Below are 23,709 nucleotides of genomic sequence, written 5' to 3'. Positions count from 1 at the left end.
AAGCTAAAAAATGGTCCGTCTACCTGTAATTTTACGTTTTCTGGAGCCCTTGCTAACTTACAGTGCCTAATGTCTGCATTGAACTGAGATGCTAGGTTATCGACAAGTAGGAGCAAATTTACAAATTAGTCGTTTCATCAATAAAATAAGAACATTTTCAGCGACTGTACTGCTTATTTTCTCGTCACATTTTAATTCAGATGCTGATTTACACGTACCGTTTAGCTGAAATATGAAAATTAAAAAATTACAGTTGGGAGGTTTGTCCGCCTCGCTTGACATCTTGCAATGACTTCTGGGAAATCAGAAGCGTTCTCGCTGGTCAAGTCACCATCCGATGCATCCTCGATAAAAGGGGCGGATCAGGAACATTTCCGGGTATTTTTGGCGTTCTTGACTTGTGTTCTTTGGATTGGAACCGTACTTGGGCAATAAAAGATGACGTCAAACGAGTTTGCAAGAACACAAGAACGGAAAAAAATGTGGATTGATAAACCGCCACTGTTTTTTTGGACCGTTTGCAGTGCGCCATCCGGGTACTTTCAGTGCACTGAATTCTTCTGGTTTTGTGAGTGAAGCGCCCTAAGCACTGAAAGTCAGTACTCGAAGTGCACAAGTGCGCGGTAGTAGACACATCTCTTGTCTACATGAAATTCTGCAGCTGTTTAAATACACTATTATTTATTTATTTTCCTCGGAGGGGCACTTTGACTCGAGGAGGGCTAACGGGCATTTGCCCGGGCAACCTTAGCCATAGCCTGTGCACGTCCCTGCCCATCAGTGGCTGTGTCTACTACCGTGCACTTTATGAAGTACACTGCAATACAGTGCCCTGCAAAACAGTGCACTTACATATTCAGTGCACTCTGTCGCTGATAAGTGCTGTCTCAAATGGAACACTGCTACGTAAAACACTTGGTGGAAGTGACGGACGCAAATCTGCTTGCCACACCCGCAAAACCTGCCTAAATGAGCGCGCTTCTCCACTTACGTGGAAAAAGCTGCCGAAAGGGTTCCTCCTTTTCCGCTACGTAGCCAAGATGGCGCCCGTTTTTTTTGGACCGTTTGCAGTGCGCCATCCTGGTACTTTCAGTGGACTGAATTATTCTGGTTTTGTGAGTGAATCGCCCAAGCACTGAAAGTCAGTGCTCGAAGTGCACAAGTGCGCGGTAGTAGACACAGCCAGTGTGTTGCTGCTTAATTGCTGGTGATATGAAAGAGTAATTCAAATGGTGCTTGTGTGTATGGTTTTGTTGCAAGAATTTAATTTTTTAGAAAGGAGTGTTGCAGCGTTTCATTGGGCATAGATGTGAGTTGTTAATTTCCAAGTGCTATCTGATTGGCTTGTGTGTAGAGTTTTGACATAACGAGCCAAATTCTGCAAAAAGTGTGTGAGCAATAGGAAAAAACTGTAACTGCGCAATGTATTTACACATTGGTTCCACTAGAAGGAGCCATGCAAACACTGTGCAGAGTAGACCGCGTCTGTCTTCTTTGGTTGTCTCCGAAACACGGTAGTACAGAAATGGATGGAGTCTGTCCTGACATGTTTTGTAACTGAGATTTTGGTAAGCATCTTGCCACGTAGTATTACTGTATATCAGAGATACAAATGACAAGTGTGGGAACTGTTTGTGAAGCTTTGCTGGTGTTGCTATGCCACTGTCAACTCGTGACAAAAACTTAGTTTTCTGTTACATTTGTGTCAGAATCAATTATTAGCTAGCACGCTAGAGAGCTTTATTAGCACAATGACCAACGGTGGCTTGAGAGTTAGCATGATGCTACTGCTATCCCAGATAGCTACAGACAGTCAAACATACACAATCATAGCCTACATAGTCTCAAGCAATGCAAGCTATCATTTCCAATGACGCCTGTGTAATACTTAACGTTTATATTCGTTTATACACGTGATTTGTCTTTTGTGTGTCTGTATGTCAAACTGTCGCGTTACTAGCTATACTAGCTAGCATGCCCATAGATGGTAGCGAGGATCAGGTGCCCCCATCCAAATACAGCGCTGCATTCACCCGGGGAGATGCAAAGGAGGATGGGGCTGCCCAGGTCTCCATCCAGGGGACCAGCGGGGATTCTGAGCCTTCAGAAACCTGCCCAAACGACACTGGACCGAGCGATCGCAGCAGTGGTATGTTTCTGGTATGAAGGGCTAGCTAGACATCTGGTTCTGATGCCACTGTGGAAAAATGACACCCTACATAATAAATGTTTAACAAACAATACTATGAGAGTGGCATTATTAAATAGTACTGTTTATTTTCTATTAATTGTTTATGATCTCAATCAGTGTGTAAACCCTCTTTCTTTGTTCCTCAGGTTGTAAAAGATCCAAGGCCCTGCTCCAGATTAACCGTCAGTGTATCCAGGCGGCAAGTGCCAGTTCTGGGGCTGCGGAACTGCAGGGCCTTGGCGTGGCGGTGTACGACCAGGATGTTCTGGAACAGGGCGTGCTGCAGCAAGTGGACCAGGCCATCCAGGAGGCTGGCCAGGCTGCAGCCAAGGCAGAGGCCGAGAAGGAGTACCAGTCAGTCCTGGATGATGTCAGGTGAGGAGGAGAAGGTGGGAGGCTGAGGGTGGAGGCCATGTGGCTGAAGAGGATGGACAAAGGGCCTGAGGGTGGAGGCTTGGGGGCTGAGAACTGAGGCTTGAACTTGAAATAGGGGGTATCCCAGAAAGCGGGTTCAACAAACTGTGAATCTAACCCTGAACTCTGAGTTGATTTACCCTAAAATGGGAAACTCCGACTTTACGGTTCCAGAAAAGTTTATTTAAATTTAATTTAACTCAGAGTATGTCCACTCTGAGTTAAGCGTGGGCATGAGGACTATTGAAAACCAACATCAATGGAGCTCTGATACTAGGATTCACCATGGCACTTCACAACAAAAAAAGTTGTCTTACTTCACCACACTTCAGTGTTAATACGTGTTTACATTTACATTTAGTCATTCTAGCAGATGCAATGAAGAAGACTAAATTAAATTTCAATGATTTGTTTTTATTTCAGTGCCAAAAGGCATTTTGTGGATTCTGAGTGCCGTCCACGGTGTGTAACATTAGCGATGTAGGGTAGGGTGACCAGACGTCCTGACCTTTTACCTAGACATGTCCTCTTTTCGAGACCTAAAAAAATGCATTCGGCAAGGATTCCAAAATTGTCCAGGATTTTGCCTCGTCGGATATTTTTGTTTCTCTGGGTCTTTCACAAAGTAGTTATTACGCCCTTACAAGTTTTGGAAAGGGTATCTCCCTTACCTACTCTGCCCCCCCCCCCCCCCGCCGCCGCCGCAACGAAGTGTCCTCTTTTTCACAAACTAAAATCTGGTCACCCTATGTAAGGGCGGACAATGTTGATAAAATAAATCACGAGTCACAAGTGTGACGGGAAACGTTAACTTAGGTATTCATCAGGGAATTAAAGCACATTGAATCGCGATTTTACAATCCTCCCGAAGTATAACTAAGCAAATTAAATTGTGTTCGAGATCGGTAGGCTGAACCAGGAAAGGACACCCCATATCTGTCAACTGTATCAGGCTCAGAAAGTGGGAGGGGATAGGTAGAAATGCAGAGTTTGTTGTGGAAAACCTGATAGCTAGTAGGTTAGATTCACAGAGTAAGTTATCATGGACACTTACCAAAAGTTTTCGTTACCTCTCTTTCTTGAACGGAAAACCCAGAGTTTGCCTCATTTTAGGGTAATCCAACTCAGGGTTTTCACTAAACCCGCTTTCGAGAATACGCCCCTGGACACGAGTCTGGGGCTGGTGGGTGATGCTGACAGTAGGAACAAAGCAGTGTTGAGATGGACACTCAGAGGTCTCATAAAGCTTAGGCTTCACTTTACATGTTTAAAGTTAATCTATTTAATGCATGGATTAAATCAATATCCTTACGGTACATGGTTATAACAAGGTTAGATGTGGTTTATAACATGCTCATAACTTCTGCCTCTCTTGCTGCCTGGTGTGTGTTTCTCAGGTCATGCACTGCTGCTCTAAAGCACATCAACAAGATCATAGACCAGCTGACTCCCTTCTCTGCCTCCAGCAAGGACATCAGCAGGAAGGTGGAGTCCGTCAGACGCCAGAAAGAGAACAAGGTCAGAGGAGAATCACATAGTTATAGACTGATAATAAAAGTGGTGGTTAAATAAATGTCTTGTCAACGTTATCGTCTATATATGCAGCGATCAAATTGCAACCATTTTGGTTGCATATGCTCCAGAAATGGTGTCTGTGCGACCTCAAATATATTTGGGAGCATTTGTGCTAGGGCAAATAATCGTTATGGTGCAACCTGTTTTATTTTCTTTACAAAATGCTCGCAAATTAGCCAATACACGTGCCTGCTATGAGCTGATACGGTGACCGGTCCACCGTTACATAACCAATTAAACATCATATTTTAGTTCTAAACTTGTTCGCAGATTTTTAATTGGTAAATAGTAGCTGTCAGTCACTACTTGTCACTACGCCCCATTGTCACGTGAGCTAACTAGCGCGCAAAATAAATCTATAACATCAAAATTGTATTTGTGCTGTTCCTTAATATTTGTTGGGTGCTCCTAAATAAAAATGTTGGGAGCACCAGTGCCACCAAGTAAAAAAGTAAATTTCAAGCCCTGTCTTTGTAGATAAATAGTTGTTACAGAGATACTGTAAGGCGGATGTCAATAACAGCGATGGTGAAGATAATGATGTCGATGATGATAGTGGTAATGATAATGATGTTGGTAGTGATAATATTGATGGTAATGACCATGATATGATGATGATGATGATGATGAAGAGAACACGTCTTCCCCGCTCTAGGAGAAGCAGCTGAGGAAGATCAGGGCCAAGCAGCGGAGGCTGCAGGCGGTGCTGGGAGGAGAGGATGCCCTCCGGGTGGAGACTGAGCTACTGGCTGAGGACGATGGGGAGGAAGGTGACAGTGTGTTTGTGTACATAGAAGTGTGTCTGTGTACATAGAAGTGTGTGTGTACATAAAAGGGCGTGTGTATATGTAGCCGGTGTGTGGTGAAACTCACTCCTCAAGTATTTAACAGGCCACCCGCGTCAACGAATGGCTAGCTCGTTGGCGTAGTTGGTAGTGGTGGCGCTTGGGAAGTCAGAGGTGGTGAGTTCGACTCCCGTTCGGAGCGGACAGTGGCCCGTATACCTCTGACGGAACTTGCAAGACCACGTCTGTTACACTGGTGCCGTGACCCGGATCACTAGGTTTGCATCAGCTAGCCGGCCGGAGTGAGTTTGAGGGGTGAATATAGCCTGTGTGTGGTGAAACTCACTCCTTAAGTATGTAACAGGCCACCCGCATCAACGAATGGCTAGCTTTTTGTTGGCGTAGTTGGTAGTGGTGGCGCTTGGGAAGTCAGAGGTGGTGAGTTCGACTCCCGTTTGGAGCGGACAGTGGCCCATATACCTCTGACGGAACTTGCAATAACACGTCTGTTACATATACATAGAAGTGCGGGTCTGTGTACATAGAAGTATGTGTACATAGAAGTGTGTGTGTGTACATAGACAAGCATGGGTTTATTTTAAAAGAAGTCGTAGCAGTGACTTGTGTGTGGGTGTTTGCCACTGTGTTGTTGGGTAAGCATGAGGCTGACATAATCTAGTTGTGATGGAGCCCAAATACCTGGGTTTCAAGTAGTGAATTTAGAGTAAACCTGCTGTGTGTGTGTGTGTGTGTGTGCTTGCTTGTCCATCCAGAGCCAGGCCCCTCCACCCTGGGAAGCATGCTGATGCCCTCCCAGGAGACCGAGTGGGAGGAGCTTATCCGGACCGGTCACATGACCCCGTTCGGGACCAGGATCCCTCCAAAGGAGGAGAAGAAGAAGGAACCCAGGAAGCTGATGCTGTCCGAGAACACCGGGTTCGACCTCTACCTGGCTGACCAAGCTCAGCTGGCCGGAAGAGGAAGAGAAGAGAAGAGGAAGAGACACACACCTCTGAAGAGAAAGAAGATGGCAGTTGAGGGCGATGGGAGGAAGAGCAGCGGGCAGTCAGTGTCCTCCTCTTCCTCTTCGCTAAAGGACAAGCTTCAGAACCGCATTCGCAAGCTCCAGAGAAGTGCCTTAAGGGCCCAACCTAAGGCCAGGGCCAAGGGGGAGCCCCAGGCGCCCAAGCCCAGGAGGAAGCAGCGTGTCGGAGGAGAGGAGACGGACAGCGAGGGGTCTGAGTACCTGCCCAGTGATGAGGGGATGGACCTTGAGAAAGAGGAAAGGGAGGCCGCGGAGGAAGGTTGGGGAGGGGAGGATGAGGAGGGGTACAGCCTGAAGCCCTACAGGACAAAGAGCGATGGAAAAGGGACGAAGAAGGGGAAGAATAAGAAGGAGGAGAGCGAGGAGGAGTATTGCCCCAGCAGCTCCGAGGAAGAGGAGGAAAATGGAAAAAAGGGACAGGAGAAGAAATTCAAAGATGACGGCGATATAGAGTTCTACAAACAGAGGATACGGTAACATACTGGCTTCTCTCTACCATCTCGCTTTCTGCCTGTCCAGCTGTATGCCTGTCCCTCTCTCTGTTTGGCCTTCTCTGCATCTGTCCCTCTCTCTTTGTCTTTGTCTGTCTCTTTCTGTTCTTATTTTTCTAGTACTCATTGGTAACTTTTAGTCCTGACTAGGCAATTTCTCTGATCAACAGCCCAGCACTGGGCTGGGGAATGAGAGGGAGAAAGGGGACAGACAGAAGTGTGTCGAGAGAGAACGGGCGGTAATGGGGGGGGGGGGGGTTAAGTCTGTGAATTGCAGGTTAAGTCTGTGAATGAGAAGTAAAAGAGAAGAAAAAGACTGAGACTGAGAAGATGGAGAAGACTCTATGAGAAGAGAGAATGTTGAGGGGAGAGGACAATAAGTGGAGGTGGATGGTGGATAGGGACAGAGAGAGAGGTGTGTGTGTGTGTGTGTGTGTGTGTGTGTGTGTGTGTGTGTGTGTGTGTGTGTGTGTGTGTGTGTGTGTGTGTGTGTGTGTGTGTGTGTGTGTGTGTGTGTGTGTGTGTGTGTGTGTGTGTGTGTGTGTGTGTGTGTGTGTAGAAACAGGGGAGGGGCAGGGGGAGGTGGGCCGAAAAGCGTAATTAACTGAACCAATGCTTAGTCTTGACTTAATTAGAGGCAGTGGTCTCTCAGGCCTTCCGGAGGACTAGTTTCAGCACAGGGTGACAGGACCGGCCCCAAATGAAGATGGATTCTTATCCGTTCCTCTCCACACCTTTCCTGGGAGCTCACACGACTAATTGTCTGTATCAATCTTCATTTGCTGTGTGACGACGTTGTTTCTAACTGCCCTCTCTACCCCTCTCCATTAAAACTGCTCTTAGATCCCACTCCTATCAAACACAATCTGCCCTATATCTCCAACTGCTCTCAGAGAGCACTCAACCTGTCTATAGTTACTCTTCCCCTCGACTAGTCTAAAGCTGCTCTACCAGTCTGTAACTCAGCAGTCTATAGCTACTCTTCCAGTCTACCAGTCGATGGCTGTTCCACCTGTCTACCGCTCTAAAGCTAAACCTGTTGACCGCTCTACCAGTCTGTAGTCACTATTCCAGTCTACCAGTCAATAGCTGCTCTACCAGTCTACTTCTCTACCAGTCTATAGTTACTTTACAAGGCTACCAAACTAGAGCAAATCTACTCGTTTATAGCTGTTCTATCTGTGTAGTCCTGGTCTGCCAGTTGTGTGTACTGATTGTGTTGTGTTTTTGTACAGGAAATGGAAGAGGCAGCGGTTAAGAGAGAGGGAGGAGAGGAGAGAGAGAGGAGAGGAGGAGGAGGATGACAGTGATGCAGAGTTTGATGAGGGGTTCAAAGTACCTGGTTTTCTCTGGAAAAAACTCTTCAAGTAAGCAACACACACCACACACACACACTCCAGTCATAATCATAAACACAAAGTTTTCCGAGCTGAAGGAACGTGTACAAAACTTTATTTAGACCCATTAATGTTTCCCATTCACCTACAAGGTTAGTGTTGTGAATAAGTCATAAATCATGCATATCTGGTCAGATAACAGTGCTACCTTTGCACTGTAGCACAATAGGATGGTTGATTTTCTTAAGGATTCCAGGTGTGTGTGAGTTTCTGTGTATGTATGTGTGTGTGTGTGTGTGTTTGTCCTGTACTGCGCTGTATGCCACTCCCACACCACTTAAGGCCCTTTACATCGAATCAATAGTGATAATGGCTTTATGATTAATTCATCACAACACACTGTAAAAAGGAGATAGGGGGGTGGAGGAAGTGGGATTGAGATGAGGGAGGGAGGCAGGTAGAGGGAGGGATTGGCGTGGAGGGAGGGGCTTTGGTGTTTGGATGAACATCCTAGAGCAGCAGATGTTTGTGTGTGTGTTCATATTTGTGTGCGTGTGTTTCAGGTACCAGCAGACAGGTGTGCGTTGGATGTGGGAGCTGCACTGTCAGCAGGCTGGAGGGATTCTGGGTGATGAGATGGGATTGGGTAAAACCATCCAGGCCATCGTTTTCCTCGCCGCGCTGAGCTATAGCAAGCTCAGAACACGAGGGTGCAACTACAGGTACACACACTCTTTCACACACAGACACACATGCGCAAACACACACAGAAACAAACACAGCTACACACACAGTCTCGTACACATGCACACACACACAGTCATACACAGAAACACACAGAAACAAACACACAGAAACCAATGCATACACATGACACTCGCACAGACACACACACTGTGTGTCAAGTTAGTGTTTCCCTGTGATGTCTGCAGTAAAAGTGAGACGAGTCTGATGAGTCTAATTGAAACATGTTTAATAATTCAGACAAAAACTCTCCAGCAGAAATCACCCTGATCAAATATTCATACAACACAGACACACAGTCTCCGCCCACACCCAGGGCAAGTGTGTGTGTGTCTAAGAGAGTGTGTGTGTGTGTGTGTTTGTGCGCATAAGAGGGGGAGGGAGAGGGAGAGATGTATGAGTGTGTGTCTGAAAGGACACATCAAAGGGGAGGATAGAGGAGATTGTACATGAAACCCAGCAGTAAACACGTGTTAGGGCCAGGGCCTTCTTGTTTTGAAAACACACACACACACTCAGGGGGATGGTCAATACTCTGTCTGCAGTCAACATCCACAAATTGATTGTTTTTAGACTCAATTATAGGCAAGTATCAATAGCTTTCACCAGCAAAGCTTCAAATCACCATATTAATGCTGTGAGTGATTCTGGGCAAATGCTCTCAAAGCAGTTTAAGACACACGCACACAAATGTTCATAGTATTTTCTTAAGTAGCCTAAAGACTCTTCGGACAGTTTTGAAAGAACAGAGGTTCTGACTCAATATCACACTCTTTAATCGTTAAATATTTTCCAGAAGGATTACTGTCAGAGACTACCTGAGGCCTGGTGGACAAATTGGGCTGAACAGGACTCCGTCTGGGTGGCCGAGGGAGGGCGGTATTAGAGAGTAGAGGGAAATGGGTGTTTGTTTATGTAACCCTGTGGTATTGTACAGCCTTGTAGCCTTTACCCCTCAGTTTCGAGACATAAAGGCTAGGGGTAAACTAAGGGCTAGGGTTAAGGGGTATGACAGAGTATCGGGATTCGGCCTTAGTGTGTGTGTGTTGTAGCTGCACATATTTGTGTCTACAGAATGTACAGTATGTGTGTGTTGTTGCTACACCTGTCCATGTCTACAGTTTACGTGAAGGTGTTAAATGGAGTTGACCTTGTGTGTCCCAGGTACACGGGCCTGGGTCCTACTGTCATCGTGTGCCCAGCTACGGTCATGCACCAGTGGGTCAGGGAGTTCCATACCTGGTGGCCCCCTTTCCGGGTGGCTGTCCTGCACGACACCGGCTCCTTCACCAGCAACAAGGTGTGTATTGCCCTACCCAGTGCCCCCACCCCTGTCTCTGGCATGGTGATTAATTAGCTGGCGTTTGTGTTTTTGTTGTGTGTGTGAGTGAGGGGTTTTCCTAAAAGAGATGATGGGCCTCCTCTGGGGGGCACCAGAGATCTGTTTGTGCAATGTTGGCACATAGACTTCCCTCCCCTCTACACACACACTTTTAATTGCCAGTCGCTAGGGACCAAATGTGTGCATGCAGGGTGCTGATCATGTCAGCTGGCTCTGAGTGTTTGTCCCTTCCTATGAAAGGGTGAATACTGCATTAGTATGGTGTGTATTTGTGAAAGGATGAATATGGAATGAATATGGTCTGTGTTTGTGAAAGGGTGAATACTGCATTAGTTTTTTTTGATTGCTTAGATGCATTGGTCATAACTAAAGCTACATTTTCCAAAGTCTTCACAGTCAGCAAAACAGAAGTGTACGTGAACCAAACTCAGAATCATTTTTCATTTCTTTCACACAATGCATTCAATGACCACATTCTCCAAAATCCATGAACTCGTTTCTCATTCATACTCTACTAACTGCAAAACACAATTTATTTGCAGCACATTTTTCAAATGCTAACACACTGTTTTCAAAACTCTCTAATAATTGGCAATGTTGTGCATTTCTGCAGTAACTAGATTAAAATATATAAGAAATCGATATTTTTACTTTATTGTATTAATAATTTAACACTTTTGAATCATTTGAAACACAGCTGATTGCAATTTCCGCAGTTTTTTGTCTCATAATCAAACAGACAAAAGGGGACAGCTTTGGAATGATTCACAATTTAGAAACATGGATCAAGGAAGACAGGTTAGTGGGGAAAAAAGAGACATTATTCACATTGATAAATATAAAATTGAAGATTTTTTTTTTTTTTCTAAATTCTGTAAATTACATACAATAAGAAGGTGTATAAAAAATAAATAAAGGAAACTGAAGCAAATTGCTGCATTTCTGACTCTTTCTTGTACAGACTTTTGTAGTCAATTTGAAAAGGTGTTATTTTTGTTCTATGATAAAATACTGAATAATTTTTGTACGTGTATAAAGTGGTTTAATTGAGTTTGGAGGAGAGTAACTGTTTGGCCCACCTGCATGTTGCTAATGCAGACTGTGTGAAGAGTTTTGAAAACGTTGTTTCAGTTTTGACCAAAGCATCTAAGAAATCGAAAAGAACTGTAATATGGTCTGTGTTCGTGAAAGGGAGATTTAACATCCACTGGTTAACAAATGTTACTGTGCTCTGAAGTTGCCAGTTACCACTAATGCTTCTTATGTTTGTGGTTTTGTGTGTGTGTTTTTGCGTCTGTATGAATGTGTGCGTGCATGTGTCTGTGTGTGCATGTGCAGGAGAAGCTGATCCCAGAGATCGCAGAGTGTCACGGCGTCCTCATCACTTCCTACTCAGCTGTGCGGATGATGCAAGACAGACTGCAGCGCCACAACTGGCACTACGTCATCCTGGATGAGGGACACAAGATACGCAACCCCAATGCTGGGGTCACCACTGCTGTCAAGCAGGTACACACACACACACACACACACACTATGACAATCTCACTGAGACCCGTAAATGTAGTGCGGGACGATCCGAGGAGTCAGACACAGGGAGCAAGTTGAGCACGTGATCGAGTTTTAATGTAAAAGGCAGAAAAAATTGAAAAGCTCCAGAGAAAATAAAACTAGCGTGGCTTTTGTCTTTCTGTTGTTCCCAGTTCTCTGAGTCAGGATGAATTTCAGATGACACAAGGCAGAACACTTTAGGTCAGGGGTGTCAAACTCGTTTTTACCGAGGGCCACATCAGCATTATGGTTGCCGTCAAAGGGCCAGTTGTAACTACGATGTAACGTCAGTAACGATGTAAAAACATGGTGTTTTTGTTGTAGCTTTTGTGAACATAGGGCCTATTATGCTGCAATTGAAGTCCGGCTTTTAATTCTCGGACAATCTGCTGTTTTTCTTGTAGGATAAATGTGCACATTTTTCTCAGTGTTTGGTGACAAAATGCAAGCGTGCATAGCGCAAGAGCAAAACTTTTTTTGCCCTTCATTTGAACGCAGAATAGCTTTTTGAGCTTTATGTAAAATAAACATTGCCGTTTTCCAATTGGTAAAACCTTGTCTAATGAACGTGATGTCTTCATCATTTCTGGCTCCAAATTGTCGACAAGGGAAGCAGAAACATGCTAGCTTGGCTGAGTACTCTAACCAAGTTCGAGAGCGATACCAACTTGGGTTGAATGCCCGAGGACCTTGGCTGAAAATGCACATGGGGTACGTTCGCAGAACCGGCTGCATTGGAGTGCTGTCCTTCAAACCATGCTCGCCTTTACCCAGTTAAACTTTGCGTTTAACACTGATGTGCATACACTGCTTTCTAGAGGCGGGATGTTGTCACTTTGCCGTAACACAATCGAAATGCATGGTGAGAGACGTCGTTTATGGTCAATGCACGCTGTAAAGCAGCGTAGACTTATTTCAATAGCCCATTAAGCTTCCGCCACATTTGGCCCGCGGGCCTTGAGTTTGACACCTGTGCTTTAGGTTATGAGACACTTTGTATGCCAGAATCCGGTTCTCACCCTTCACCGGTCGTCCCCTCTCTCCTGTGTTCTGCCTTGGCTCTGCTTTTGTAGCCGGGGAGGCTGGCGAGGAAACAATGTGCAGTAAGTCAGTTGAACTTAACTGCTTTCCCTCTCTGTCTATTCCTCCCCCCCTCCCCCCACAGTTCCGTACTCCCCACAGGTACATCCTGTCCGGCTCCCCCATGCAGAACAACCTGAAGGAACTCTGGTCCCTGTTTGACTTTGTCTTCCCTGGAAAGCTGGGCACGCTGCCAATCTTCATGGAGCAGTTCTCTGTACCCATCACCATGGGGGGCTACAGTAATGCCTCACCTGTGCAGGTACGCATGCAAACACACATAGGGTTGGGTGACAGTGTCAATTTTCAGGTGGAATACGACCTTCAGTTGAACAGTCCAGTATAAACCTTAAAATCCCAAGATTGATCTTTTAACCCAGGCTCAACTTTTTAGCAGACTTGCGAAACAACGCTGAACATTATTTGTAGTTCCCTCTCAACTTCTGCAGATGTTACAGAGTTCTACTAAGCAAATGTACTCAATTTACCAAATGCACTAAAAGTAACCTAACGACTGCAGTGCCATTTAGAAGCAAACATCTGTCTACATTCATTTCTCGCGAGATCCACGTCTCTATCGCTTTGTGCTCAACATGGCGACAAATACGATTAAATGTATTTGTTGTGAACCGCTCATCCAAACAACACAGATGTGTGTAAGTGCAACACTTAACAGTTGACACTGCACGTCCTTGGATCCTGACTAATGCACCTAGCAAATTTCTACTTACAGAGCACGGTTCTCGAGATAATAGAGCCTGCCTTTTTAGTTAGATAACTTATAAACAATGGCAGATCCTCCCCTTCTGATGCCAGCACCGTCGAGGCTAAAGATGTGTTGGAACAGTTCCGTGTGTTGGACATGCGACAGACATGGCCTGTCCATCAGAGTTGGTGCTGAATTATCGCGGGGGTGATACCGGTCATGTTGACCTTCTCCAGAATGCTGATGGCCTACCAGCTGGTCCTCAGAGTCTTTGTGAAGATCTTTGTTTCAGTCTTTTCAAACTCTTTTCTCGAGTCTGGTGTGGGCTACTCTCGCACAGCCCAGACGATGGTGGACCTCAGAGTCAATGTCAGCTTTTGAGGAAAGAAATCTGCCGAAGTAGGGGAAGTGATCAATGTTTTTAAGAGTGGTATTGTCCACTTTTATGGTGGACTGGGCAGATGGCTGCTTGACGCAAGGTAGAACCTGTGTCTTCTAGTTTGGCAAAATTGACATTGTCACGCAATTTGTATGATACAGTATAATGACATCCAAATAAATAAATGCAGAAATTGAATGGAATCGAGAGCTTTCGAATGCCTAAGACTGTAAGGCACACACACACACACATTGTCAGGCACACACACACACACACTCTCGCCCTCAGACACACACACACTACATTAATCATACCTGCAAACTTGTCGCTTTTCGGCGAAAATCGCCGTTTTGAATGGGAAAATGTCATCCACGTGAATCGTGAAGATCTGAAGAGTTTGTATTTGGGGGGGGGGGGGGGTACAATTTCCCATAAACGGGTGTTTCAAAAACCTATTGCGGTCGTCTTCACAATTAAACATCTTTGGTGATATGTCACATGAGTCATTTGGCCGGCCAATCACAATCAAGATAACGGCAGCGTCTTCTTTGAAAAGCCCCTGGCTGCAGCTTTCCTTGGCTGCAGCTTTCCTTGGCTGCAGCTTTCCCCCGGGTGAATTCAACTTTTCACGCTACCACTACCAGGCAGAGGCCATTTATGGTGAACGTTGTTGTTGACATGTTTAACATTATAATGGAAAGCAAGCTTGTCGGCAAGTCGGCTTGTCAGCTAACGTAAGATCAGCAAATTGTGTTATTAGCCTTGCCAAAATCCTTCACCTTGAACTAGGCTATCCTCCACTGCATTAGTTTTGTTATCTGATTTGTTTTGTATATCTTGTTGTAAGATATGAGCTAAATGAAAACGAACACATAATTAAAAATAGTGTGTCACCTTTTTCAGTCCGTCTGAGTTTGCAGGTATGATTAATGTGATCTATCATACTCAGAGTTGTGGGTATGGACCCTGGGAAGGAGAGAAGAGGGATGGATAAAGCAAGAGAGTAGTAAGAGAGAAGGGAAAACCTGTGTGAAAGAGAGGGGAAAGAAGCAGAGGGAGAGGAAAGAATCAGAGAAGAGAGAGAAGTAGTTTCTCGCCGTGTCATTAGTCTCCAGTCATTAATAACCCACTGACTGACTGTATAGAGTTAATTATTTAAGATGGCTATCGATTCAGCTTCCACTGTCGATAATAAAAACCTTTACTAATTATTGATGTTATTAAATGGCTGAAGAGAGATAAGCTGAGCAGTCTTATCCTCTTGCCCTTTTTACCTCTTGTGCTCCCTCTCTCTTTTACTCTTTCTCTCTTACTCTCTATTTTACTATTAAATCTCTCATTCTTTTTTCCACCTCTCTCTTTCCTTTCTGTCTGTCTTTCTTTGACTCTATCTTTTCCTCTCTTCCCCTGTCTCTCCCCTGGCAGTGCATGCCAGGAGGATGCCCAAAGACGATGCTGTGTTAGATAGGAATTTGGCACGCGTGTGTCCACAAAGTGCCTGTGGGATCCATTACTGAAGCATATGTATGTACCCCCCCGCCCCCCACCCCCTCCTGTGAATCCACTCAGCATCTTCCTAATAGATCACAGGATGCCCCAGTAGCCCCCCCCCTCCTCCTGCCCAGTGTTCTCAAGAGGGCTGTATTACTAGTGTGTTATTACCCCCCCCCCCCCCCCCCCCCCCCCCAGCTGTGTTGACCCTCTGCAGGTTTACTCTTTGATCCTAGGGGCTGGGGGGATGAACAGCTTTCAGCCCTGACTTAGGTCAACCTGTGTGTGTGTGTCTGTCTATGTGTGTGTAGACAGCATACACAGGGCTCGCAAAATTTTATGAATCTTTGGTAGGCATGCACTCTTCAGATTTTGGTAGCCCAAAATGAATTTAACATGGAATTTGACGGTTTTATACATGAAGCACAAATAAAATCCTGACTGTGTTCATTTTCTCATGGAATCATTCACTTCTTAGTGTGGCAATAAATGCAATAATAATACCAGAGTTGTTTGAGGCAAGTAAATGTTGCTCTAATATATTTCTCAGAGTATATGATGATGTGTGTTTTAGCACATGGATTCAACATGATCAAAAACGTCCACGATTGTATTTTTCCTTAAAATAACCAATCATGGTAGGAATTTGATTACGCTATTTCAGATAGCCCGCTGGTCGGTGATGCATTTTGGTGGCCCCGGGACGTTGGGCCAGCAATTTGCGAGCCCTGGTACATGTGTGCACCCGTATGTGTGGTTTATGGAGTGTGATAATCAACCACTAAAGAATGATCGTTTCCTGATAGAATGTTCAAAAAAGGGGCAATGTGGCCTGGTGACAGAAGCAGTTCCAGGAAGTTTAAACGGCAGTTGAAGCCACCATAGACGACCATCAGAGAGCTAACTCACTGACAGGGCTCTGGGGCGTACCATCTAGAGACCCCCCCTAACTCAGGTTGGGTGACACCAACCCTTCTACACCCCTGCTGTGTGGGCCGAATCAAACCAGCATCAGTGATGAAAGAGAGACCATCTCTCCGTCCTCCATGTCTCTCTATCTCTGTCCCTTGAGAACAACTACACTCTGATCAATCTTTAATGACTTACTCTGCTGAGACGGAGCGAGAATGGTGGGATGGAGGGAGGAGGAGAGAGAGATTAATCGACAAACTTGCCCCGGGGGTAACTGCTGACTGACAGGTGTCAGAACAATGGACAGATGGTCAGGTCAGCGCCTTTGTGTTGTTCTGTTGTTTGTTTGTTGTTATGTTATTGTGATTCCTTGTTGTTGTTGGCACCCAGGTCCAGACAGCCTACAAGTGTGCGTGCGTTCTGAGGGACACCATTAACCCTTACCTGCTCAGACGCATGAAGGCAGACGTCAAGGCAAACCTCAACCTGCCCGACAAGAACGAACAGGTGCGCTTCTCTTCCTCTTTTGCATATTTCATATCATGAGGCTGTACTGTGTCCACCTCGCCTAGCCCCCGTTTTTTTCAGTTCTATTATTTGCTTTAAACCATGTTAAACTGCCTGGCTAGCTGGCTTAACAGCTATCTGACTGGCTGGATGGACAGACAGACAGACAGACTGTTTAGATAACTTTAGTAGCTTTGTTGACTGCCTAGAAATAAAGCTAACTCACTCACTGCTTAGCTTTTGTTGACTGACTGGCTGGTGAGCTGTTTGGTTGACTGGCTGGATGTGTAGCTGACTAGTTGATTAGTTGACTTTGGTTGACAAGATGGCTGATGCTGGTTTGTTGGTTAGTTGACTGACTAACCAAGTCAGTTGCTTTTGCCAGCTCATTAACTGTTTCCCAGAGTACTGTCCAGCTGAAGCAGATAGCTAATCTCCACTAGTTGTCACACATTCTTATTTCATTTAAGGGCTTTTAAAGAACATGCTCTGTTCTCAATACCCGGATGGTGCTGTGTATGTGTGTGCTTGCGCTTGCTTGTGTGTGTGTGTGTTCTAGGTTCTGTTCTGCAGGCTGACCGAGGACCAGCGCCACGTGTATCAGAACTTCCTGGACTCCAAAGAAGTCTACCAGATGCTGAATGGAGATATGCAGGTGACTGTCTCCTTGACTTACAGTAGAACATCTCTACCAGTACAGTAGGTAGTTCAGTAACTCCTGCTAGTGGGTTTGACTAGTGCAGTAGGTGGTATAGTAATTTATGCTGGTTGGTAATAATAGTAAGACTTTATTTATATAGCTTATTTCATACAAGAATTGCATCTCAATTTGCTTTACATAAAATCAATAAAAACAATAATAATAAAAACAATAATACAAGTGATACAAGTAATACAAAATCTATAAATTAAACATTTAAATGTAACAAGGCAAAATACAAGCCGCAGTCTTTGCGGGAATCAAAAGCACATATGCCGTAGTCTTTGCGGTGTCTCGAGTCCTTCTTGGACCCGAGCTGCCTTTGCAGTCTCCAAAACATATAACAACCCAGACTAGCCGCACTCTATATGCGGTCTCTCGAATCCGTCTTGGACCCAAGCTGCCTTTGCAGTTTCCAAAACATAACAAACCAGACTGGCTGCACTCTAAGACTAGTACAGTAGGTAGGACAGTAACTATCCTACTGGTGGGTAAGACCAGGACAGTAACTGTCCTACGGCCTTGTGCCAGAGAGTGACCTGGATCTTCAAGTGAGGTCAGAAAGCTCTCTGAGAAGATGGCGAGGTCAGTAGTGGACTTCCTGGAACACTGCATAACATTCATTATTAAACAGAGGCTATCATCTACCCTTCTATCCCCCCTTCACCTATCTCTTTTATCTCTTTTTTCTTTTTCACTCTGTCAGGAGCCATTATTAAATTGAGCTTGTTTACTACAGCTAGGTTCCAATCACCTAAAGACATAAATTGCTAATTTACTTACCTACCTTTAATTATCTCTCAGTAAGGTGTGTGTGTGTGTGCGCGTGAGTGTGTGTGTGGATAAGGAGCTGTAGTTCCCATGTCCTCTCGCATTAACCCAGAAGAAGCTCTCTATCCCTTCACCGCATTCATCACCACTGGTCCAAATGGCCGCACGCACCCACTTAATCAGTTTCTCTTCCTCTCTGTTACGCACACACCTCTCTGCTTGCTGACACACACACACACACGTACACACAGCTTGAACGGTCACTCTTAGTCCATTAACCCCCATTACTAATGCAGTGACCACTGAGCCTTCAGCAGAAGCACAACACAACCTTTACCTTCCTCACAGATGCAGTTATACAAAGGCCGCTCATTAATACCCACTGAAGCAAATGTGTTTGTTTAACGTCACTACAGCCATGCAGACTGCAGCATGTTAGCGTCTAAAGTAAAGGACTGTTTTCTCCATCTCTTGGTAATCCTCTCTTAGACAGTTGCTGAGGGAAGTCTTGAGTTTTGAGCAACCTCAGAATCCAGTAGCAAGATAGGTAACTTGATATGAACGGATCTATGTACAGTAAAACGTTTGATCTATTTGACAAGAGAATTGTCATTTTTCTCTATCAAAACTAAATATCAATGGGTAGATGCATAACATCTGAAACACAGCCAGCACATCATACTATAAAATGTGGTTTTATGTTACGTGGAGTGTTGTGTTACAGTATGATTGTGTGTTGTGACTGTGTTCTGACTGTGGTGTGTTACTGTGTTGTGGCACTGTGGTGTTACGTGTCTTGGTGTTCTGGTTGTGTTGGGTTACAAAGTGATTGTGTTATCTTGTGACTGTGTGTTCTGGTGGTGTTTTAATGTAGCTAGCTGCATTGTGTGACTTTACTTTGCAACTGCGTGCTGTGGTGATGTTGTATTGTGGTACATTAAGCTGTGTGACTTTGTTGCACAGGTATTCTCGGGCCTCATCGCCATGCGTAAGATCTGTAACCACCCAGATCTGTTCTCCGGAGGCCCATGTATGCTGAGGAACATTCCGGAAGACCAGATGAAGGAAGAGGAGCACTTTGGCTACTGGAAACGCTCGGGCAAACTGATGGTGGTGGAGTCTCTCCTCAGGCTGTGGTTCAAACAGGGCCACCGTGTGCTGCTCTTCACCCAGTCCAGACAGGTCGGGAACACACACACAGACCCACTCATGTACAAATGCACAAACACACCCATACTCACACAAATGACCCCACACACGAACACACATACTGCATTTATGAATGTTTCCATTAGCTACTGGAATACCTCAAACACACTGAAAAATGCTGAGTCTGAATGACAAAAAGAGTCTTATTGAGAGAATCAAAGGGAGCAGAGAAAGAGACAGAAGGGAAAAGCGAGGAAAGGGAGAGAGAGACAGATGAGACGGTGTGTCTAGGCCCAGCTGTCTAGTCAATACCAATGAGATTAGAGATGGAGGGGAACCTGAGAGCCACGCAGTCTATGTATCTTTGTCCATGTAATATTAATCTGCTCTAATCCTGTTAGACATAATCCACGACCCCAGGCTCCTCTCTCTCTCTTTTTCTCACCTATTCATTTTTCCCTCCCTCCCATTTCCATCTCTCCCTCCCTCTGTCTTTCTACTGTCCAGATGTTGGAGATTTTGGAGGTGTTCCTAAGAAAGAACAGCTACACCTACCTGAAGATGGATGGTACCACCACAATAGCGTCCCGACAGCCTCTCATCGCCCGATACAACCAGGTGACCTCCTCCTCTCTTTCTCCCTCTCTCCGTCCTTGTCTGTCTCTACATTTCTGTCCCTCTCTCTCTCCCTTCTCCTTTCCCCTCCTTTCTCAGTACCAGTCTTTCTGTTGATATGTCTCCCTTTCTACCCTCCTTTCTCTGTATGTCTGTCTCTCCCTTTCTCTCTTACCCCTCCTCTCTCCATACCTGTCCATCTGTCTCTGTCAACCAAGTCAGTCAAACTTGAACTAAAATAACTTTTAAGAAGGGGTGCCACACAAACAATGTTATGGAAATTCTCTGTTGAAAGGGCTTCTGAAACCATTTCATTTTCTAACAGTTAAAGATAGATTTTATTCATCCCATGTTCCTTGTCTTGTCTCGCCTCTCCTTTTTCTTGTTTCTCCTGTTTCATCCCCCTTCCTCTAAACTCTCGTCATCCTTCTCTCTTCTCCTCCAGGACAAGTCGATTTTTGTCTTCCTGTTGACCACTAGAGTGGGGGGGCTGGGCGTCAACCTGACTGGAGCTAACAGAGTCATCATCTATGATCCTGACTGGAACCCCAGCACCGACACCCAGGTAGGCACACACACATACATACTCACAAAGACGCACAAAGACACACATGCAGAGACAGGTCTTCTTAACTGAGTTTGTGTGTGTGTGTAGGCTAGAGAGCGTGCGTGGAGGATTGGTCAGAAGCTGCAGGTGACTGTCTACAGACTGCTTACTGCTGGGACCATCGAGGAAAAGATCTACCACAGGTGAGGGATGGGGGAGAGGAGGAGGGAGAGGAAATGAGGAGGAGGGATATAATAATGGAGAGAACGATCATATCTACTATCTTCCTCAGGTAAGAAGGAGGAGCAGGAAAGGAAAGGAGGAAGAGGAGAAAGGAGGGAGTGGAGAAGAAAGAAGAGAGAGGGGATAACCTGCTCCAACACTTTGCTTTTTCTCCTTTTCCGTCAGGCAAATCTTCAAACAGTTCCTGACCAATCGGGTCCTAAAGGATCCCAAACAGAGGCGATTCTTCAAGTCTAACGACATCTATGAGCTCTTCACCTTGTCTAACCCAGACGGGTCACAGGGAACAGAGACCAGCGCCATCTTCGCAGGTGAGACACCTCTAACTCACCTTTATTAGCAGGGCCAACACCAGAGTAACATGCAAATAGTGCATATAGAAAGTAGTCAGAAGTGCATCTGATGGACTCCCCTGTGCAGGTACGGGTTCCGATGTTCAAGCTCCAAAGAAGCCTGTGAGGTCATCCTCACACAAGTCCAACCACTCCAGCCATGCTCTCAAAAGTTCTCCAGCCAGTCACTTTGCTGCATCTACTAGGAGCAAACACTCCTCTGCCAACCACATTCCTGAAGACGGTTCCACCCGTCTCCATAGTATTGACTCTCAGAACCAAACAAAAAGGTTGATTGACAGCCAAAGCCCCAATCAGAATGGGGCTATGTCAACGGATGGACAACACACACAGCACGCACACGCACATCCGGACCTGGCGCAGAAACATGGACCAAAACATACAGGCTTAGACCATGGTGCTAGTCCTGACACACACACACTCAGGGATAAACAGAGACCCAGGGACCACACCCTTGTCAGCTCTCAGAAGCGCAGAGAGAAGAGGAAGCACTGTGACCAGGCCGACTCTGACGGACGCAGACATGGGAAGCACAGGCGCCAGCGGGATGCCAAGTTCGAAGGTCACCGCATCCCTCATCTGGTGAAGAGGAGAACCTTCCAGAAGGAGGAGGAGGAACAGGCGGTGACAAAGGACCAGAGGAAGAGTGATGACTACGTCCTGGCTAAGCTGTTCAGGAAGTCAGGTGCGTTTACGCGCGCAACACAAAATGTTAAGAAGCTTCTAGCAACAGAGTGCTCATAATGTCCTAAGTGTATCCCCTCTTTCTTCCTTCTCTCCCATCGGTCTCTCCCCTTTTCCATCATCCCTTTCTCATCTCCATCTTGCCCCACCATCACTACTGTCCCCCCCTTCCCACATATCCATCCCCCCCAGGCATCCACAGTGTGATGCAGCATGACTCGATCATGGAGGCATCCAACCCAGACTTTGTCCTAGTGGAGGCGGAGGCTAACAGGGTGGCCAGGGACGCTCTCAGGGCCCTCAAGGTGTCACGGCAACAGTGCAGGCTGCCTTACAACAGACCTCCTCCACCACCTGCCAGGTACACACACACACACACACGGGTGCAAGGCATGTCATTTACAGACTAGCAAGCACACATGCAGGCACGCACGCACACATGTATAACATTTGATTTACACACACACACGGAAAGTACCTCAACTCCAGACACATACGCACATAACAATTCATTCAGATGTTTAATTTGCATTATGGTAAAGTGTGTGTCTGTGTGGGGGCTCTCTCTTGCAGGAAGCGTTTTGGTCAGAAGAAAAACTCTCTCCTGTCTGAGCATACTGCTGTAGCTGCTCCAGCTCCTGACAAGTGCAAGGTAACACCCCTTCACTTGCTACACCTCTACCTTCTGCTGGCCTGCACCTTCAATGTGTTCCATATTCTCTTGCTCAAACCTTACTCTCTCCCCCTTTGTCTTATCTGTTCCTCTCTCTTTTCTGTCTTTAAATCTTCCTCTCACTTTCTCTCTGTTTCGCTCCCTCCCTTTCTCTCTTATCCTTTCTGCTTTTCTGCCACACTGTCTCCATCTAATCTATGTCTCTCCCCTCATACAGGATGCTGCCATCATAAAGAAGTCCATCCTCAGAAAGACCACTCCAGGCTCCCTCTTCAGTGGGGAGAGTGGAGAGTCTACCTCCTCCCCCCTCTCCTCATCCTCCTTGCTGGCCAAGATGAAGGCCCGCAACCACCTCAGTCTGCCCGCCTGCCAAGAGGGAGATGGGGGTGGTGAGGAGGAGGGAGGGGGGGATGAAGGGGGTGCACGCAGCGCCACCCCCGCTCCCCCCACGGAGCACGACGAGCTGCTGGTGGACCTGCGTAACTTTGTGGCCTTCCAGGCCACTGTGGACGGGCAAGCCAGCACCCAGGAGGTCCTGGAGTACTTCACCCCCAGGCTGACCCAGCAGCAGACCCCCGTGTTCAGAGAGCTTTTACGCAACATCTGTGACTTCCACAGGACACCCGGACAGGAGGGCACCTGGAGGCTGAAGGAGAACTACCGCTGAGGAGGGGAGGAGTAAAGGGTGTGGGGGGGGGGGGGGGTGGGGGTAGTAGAGACAAGGACAGGACAGAACAATAGTTGAATTGCTAGATTTGGTCTTTATATAACACTGATATATCACTTGTTTATGTAATAATGGTTTTTGTTCCTGGGATCTACTTGAACACTATTGCTGCAGTTAAATGGGATTTTTCCATTGAACAGAATAATGTTTAACATAATTTAAACATTACTTTTTCTGTATCTGCTCACGATACTACTGTAGTCTGCCTCATATTGATGTTGCTATACTGTGAAATTATTATTGCTGTCTGAATTCTGTTATATTTTTGTACAAACATGTATTTGTTCTCAAATTGTGTCTCATTCTCCAAGCCTGGTTGCACCTTTTCCAAACATCTTAACACAAAACAAAAACATTTGAAGTATTTCAAAGTAATTTCCAAAGTTTCTGAAAGGACAAATAAAAGTGCTACCTCTTTAGCCAGTAGTTGTATAGAAATGTAGATGCCCAGTTCCAGGAGATGGAAGGAACAGCAAATAAATGTATTTGTACCTTTTGTAATGATGGAATAAATATTTCATTGAAAATAAATAGTTATTGGTTTTCTTTCTCCTTCCTTTACCCCCACCCCCAGCCAGTAGCTTTTGTGACTCTGACACAGCCATGCGCTCAGGTCAAGAGTTGTCTGATAAAGTTGTAGGCCTGTGTAGGACTCATATTGATCATTTTTGTCAGAATGAGGTTATGTTAGATAATA

At 45.7% G+C, this 23,709-nt stretch overlaps 1 protein-coding gene across 1 annotated transcript; it reads left to right on the top strand.

The window, feature by feature from the left end:
• Positions 1-1,127: 1,127 nt before the first annotated feature.
• ercc6 (excision repair cross-complementation group 6) lies at positions 1,128-22,985 on the top strand. The gene is made up of 22 exons (XM_047029544.1): positions 1,128-1,568; positions 1,961-2,149; positions 2,338-2,566; positions 4,003-4,123; positions 4,836-4,950; positions 5,739-6,483; positions 7,737-7,868; positions 8,402-8,560; positions 9,747-9,882; positions 11,263-11,433; positions 12,641-12,817; positions 16,434-16,550; positions 17,110-17,205; positions 18,985-19,203; positions 19,678-19,788; positions 20,231-20,350; positions 20,441-20,535; positions 20,741-20,886; positions 20,996-21,613; positions 21,805-21,973; positions 22,186-22,264; positions 22,503-22,985. The coding sequence occupies exons 2-22, from the start codon at positions 1,975-1,977 to the stop codon at positions 22,950-22,952; spliced, it is 4,380 nt and encodes a 1,459-aa protein (XP_046885500.1). The 5' UTR covers positions 1,128-1,568; positions 1,961-1,974; the 3' UTR covers positions 22,953-22,985.
• Positions 22,986-23,709: the final 724 nt, after the last annotated feature.

This window comes from Hypomesus transpacificus, chromosome 11 (assembly GCF_021917145.1).
Source record: "Hypomesus transpacificus isolate Combined female chromosome 11, fHypTra1, whole genome shotgun sequence".
Taxonomy (NCBI): domain Eukaryota; kingdom Metazoa; phylum Chordata; class Actinopteri; order Osmeriformes; family Osmeridae; genus Hypomesus; species Hypomesus transpacificus.
This window is presented reverse-complemented; position numbering and strand designations above follow the sequence as displayed.

Excerpts from the sequence above, each read along its gene's own strand:
- ercc6 (XM_047029544.1), top strand. The coding sequence starts at position 1,975 with ATGCCCATAGATGGTAGCGAGGATCAGGTGCCCCCATCCAAATACAGC. Across the intron at positions 6,484-7,736 it reads TTCTACAAACAGAGGATACG|GAAATGGAAGAGGCAGCGGT; the intron begins GTAACATACTGG and ends GTTTTTGTACAG. Across the intron at positions 21,974-22,185 it reads CCTCCTCCACCACCTGCCAG|GAAGCGTTTTGGTCAGAAGA; the intron begins GTACACACACAC and ends TCTCTCTTGCAG.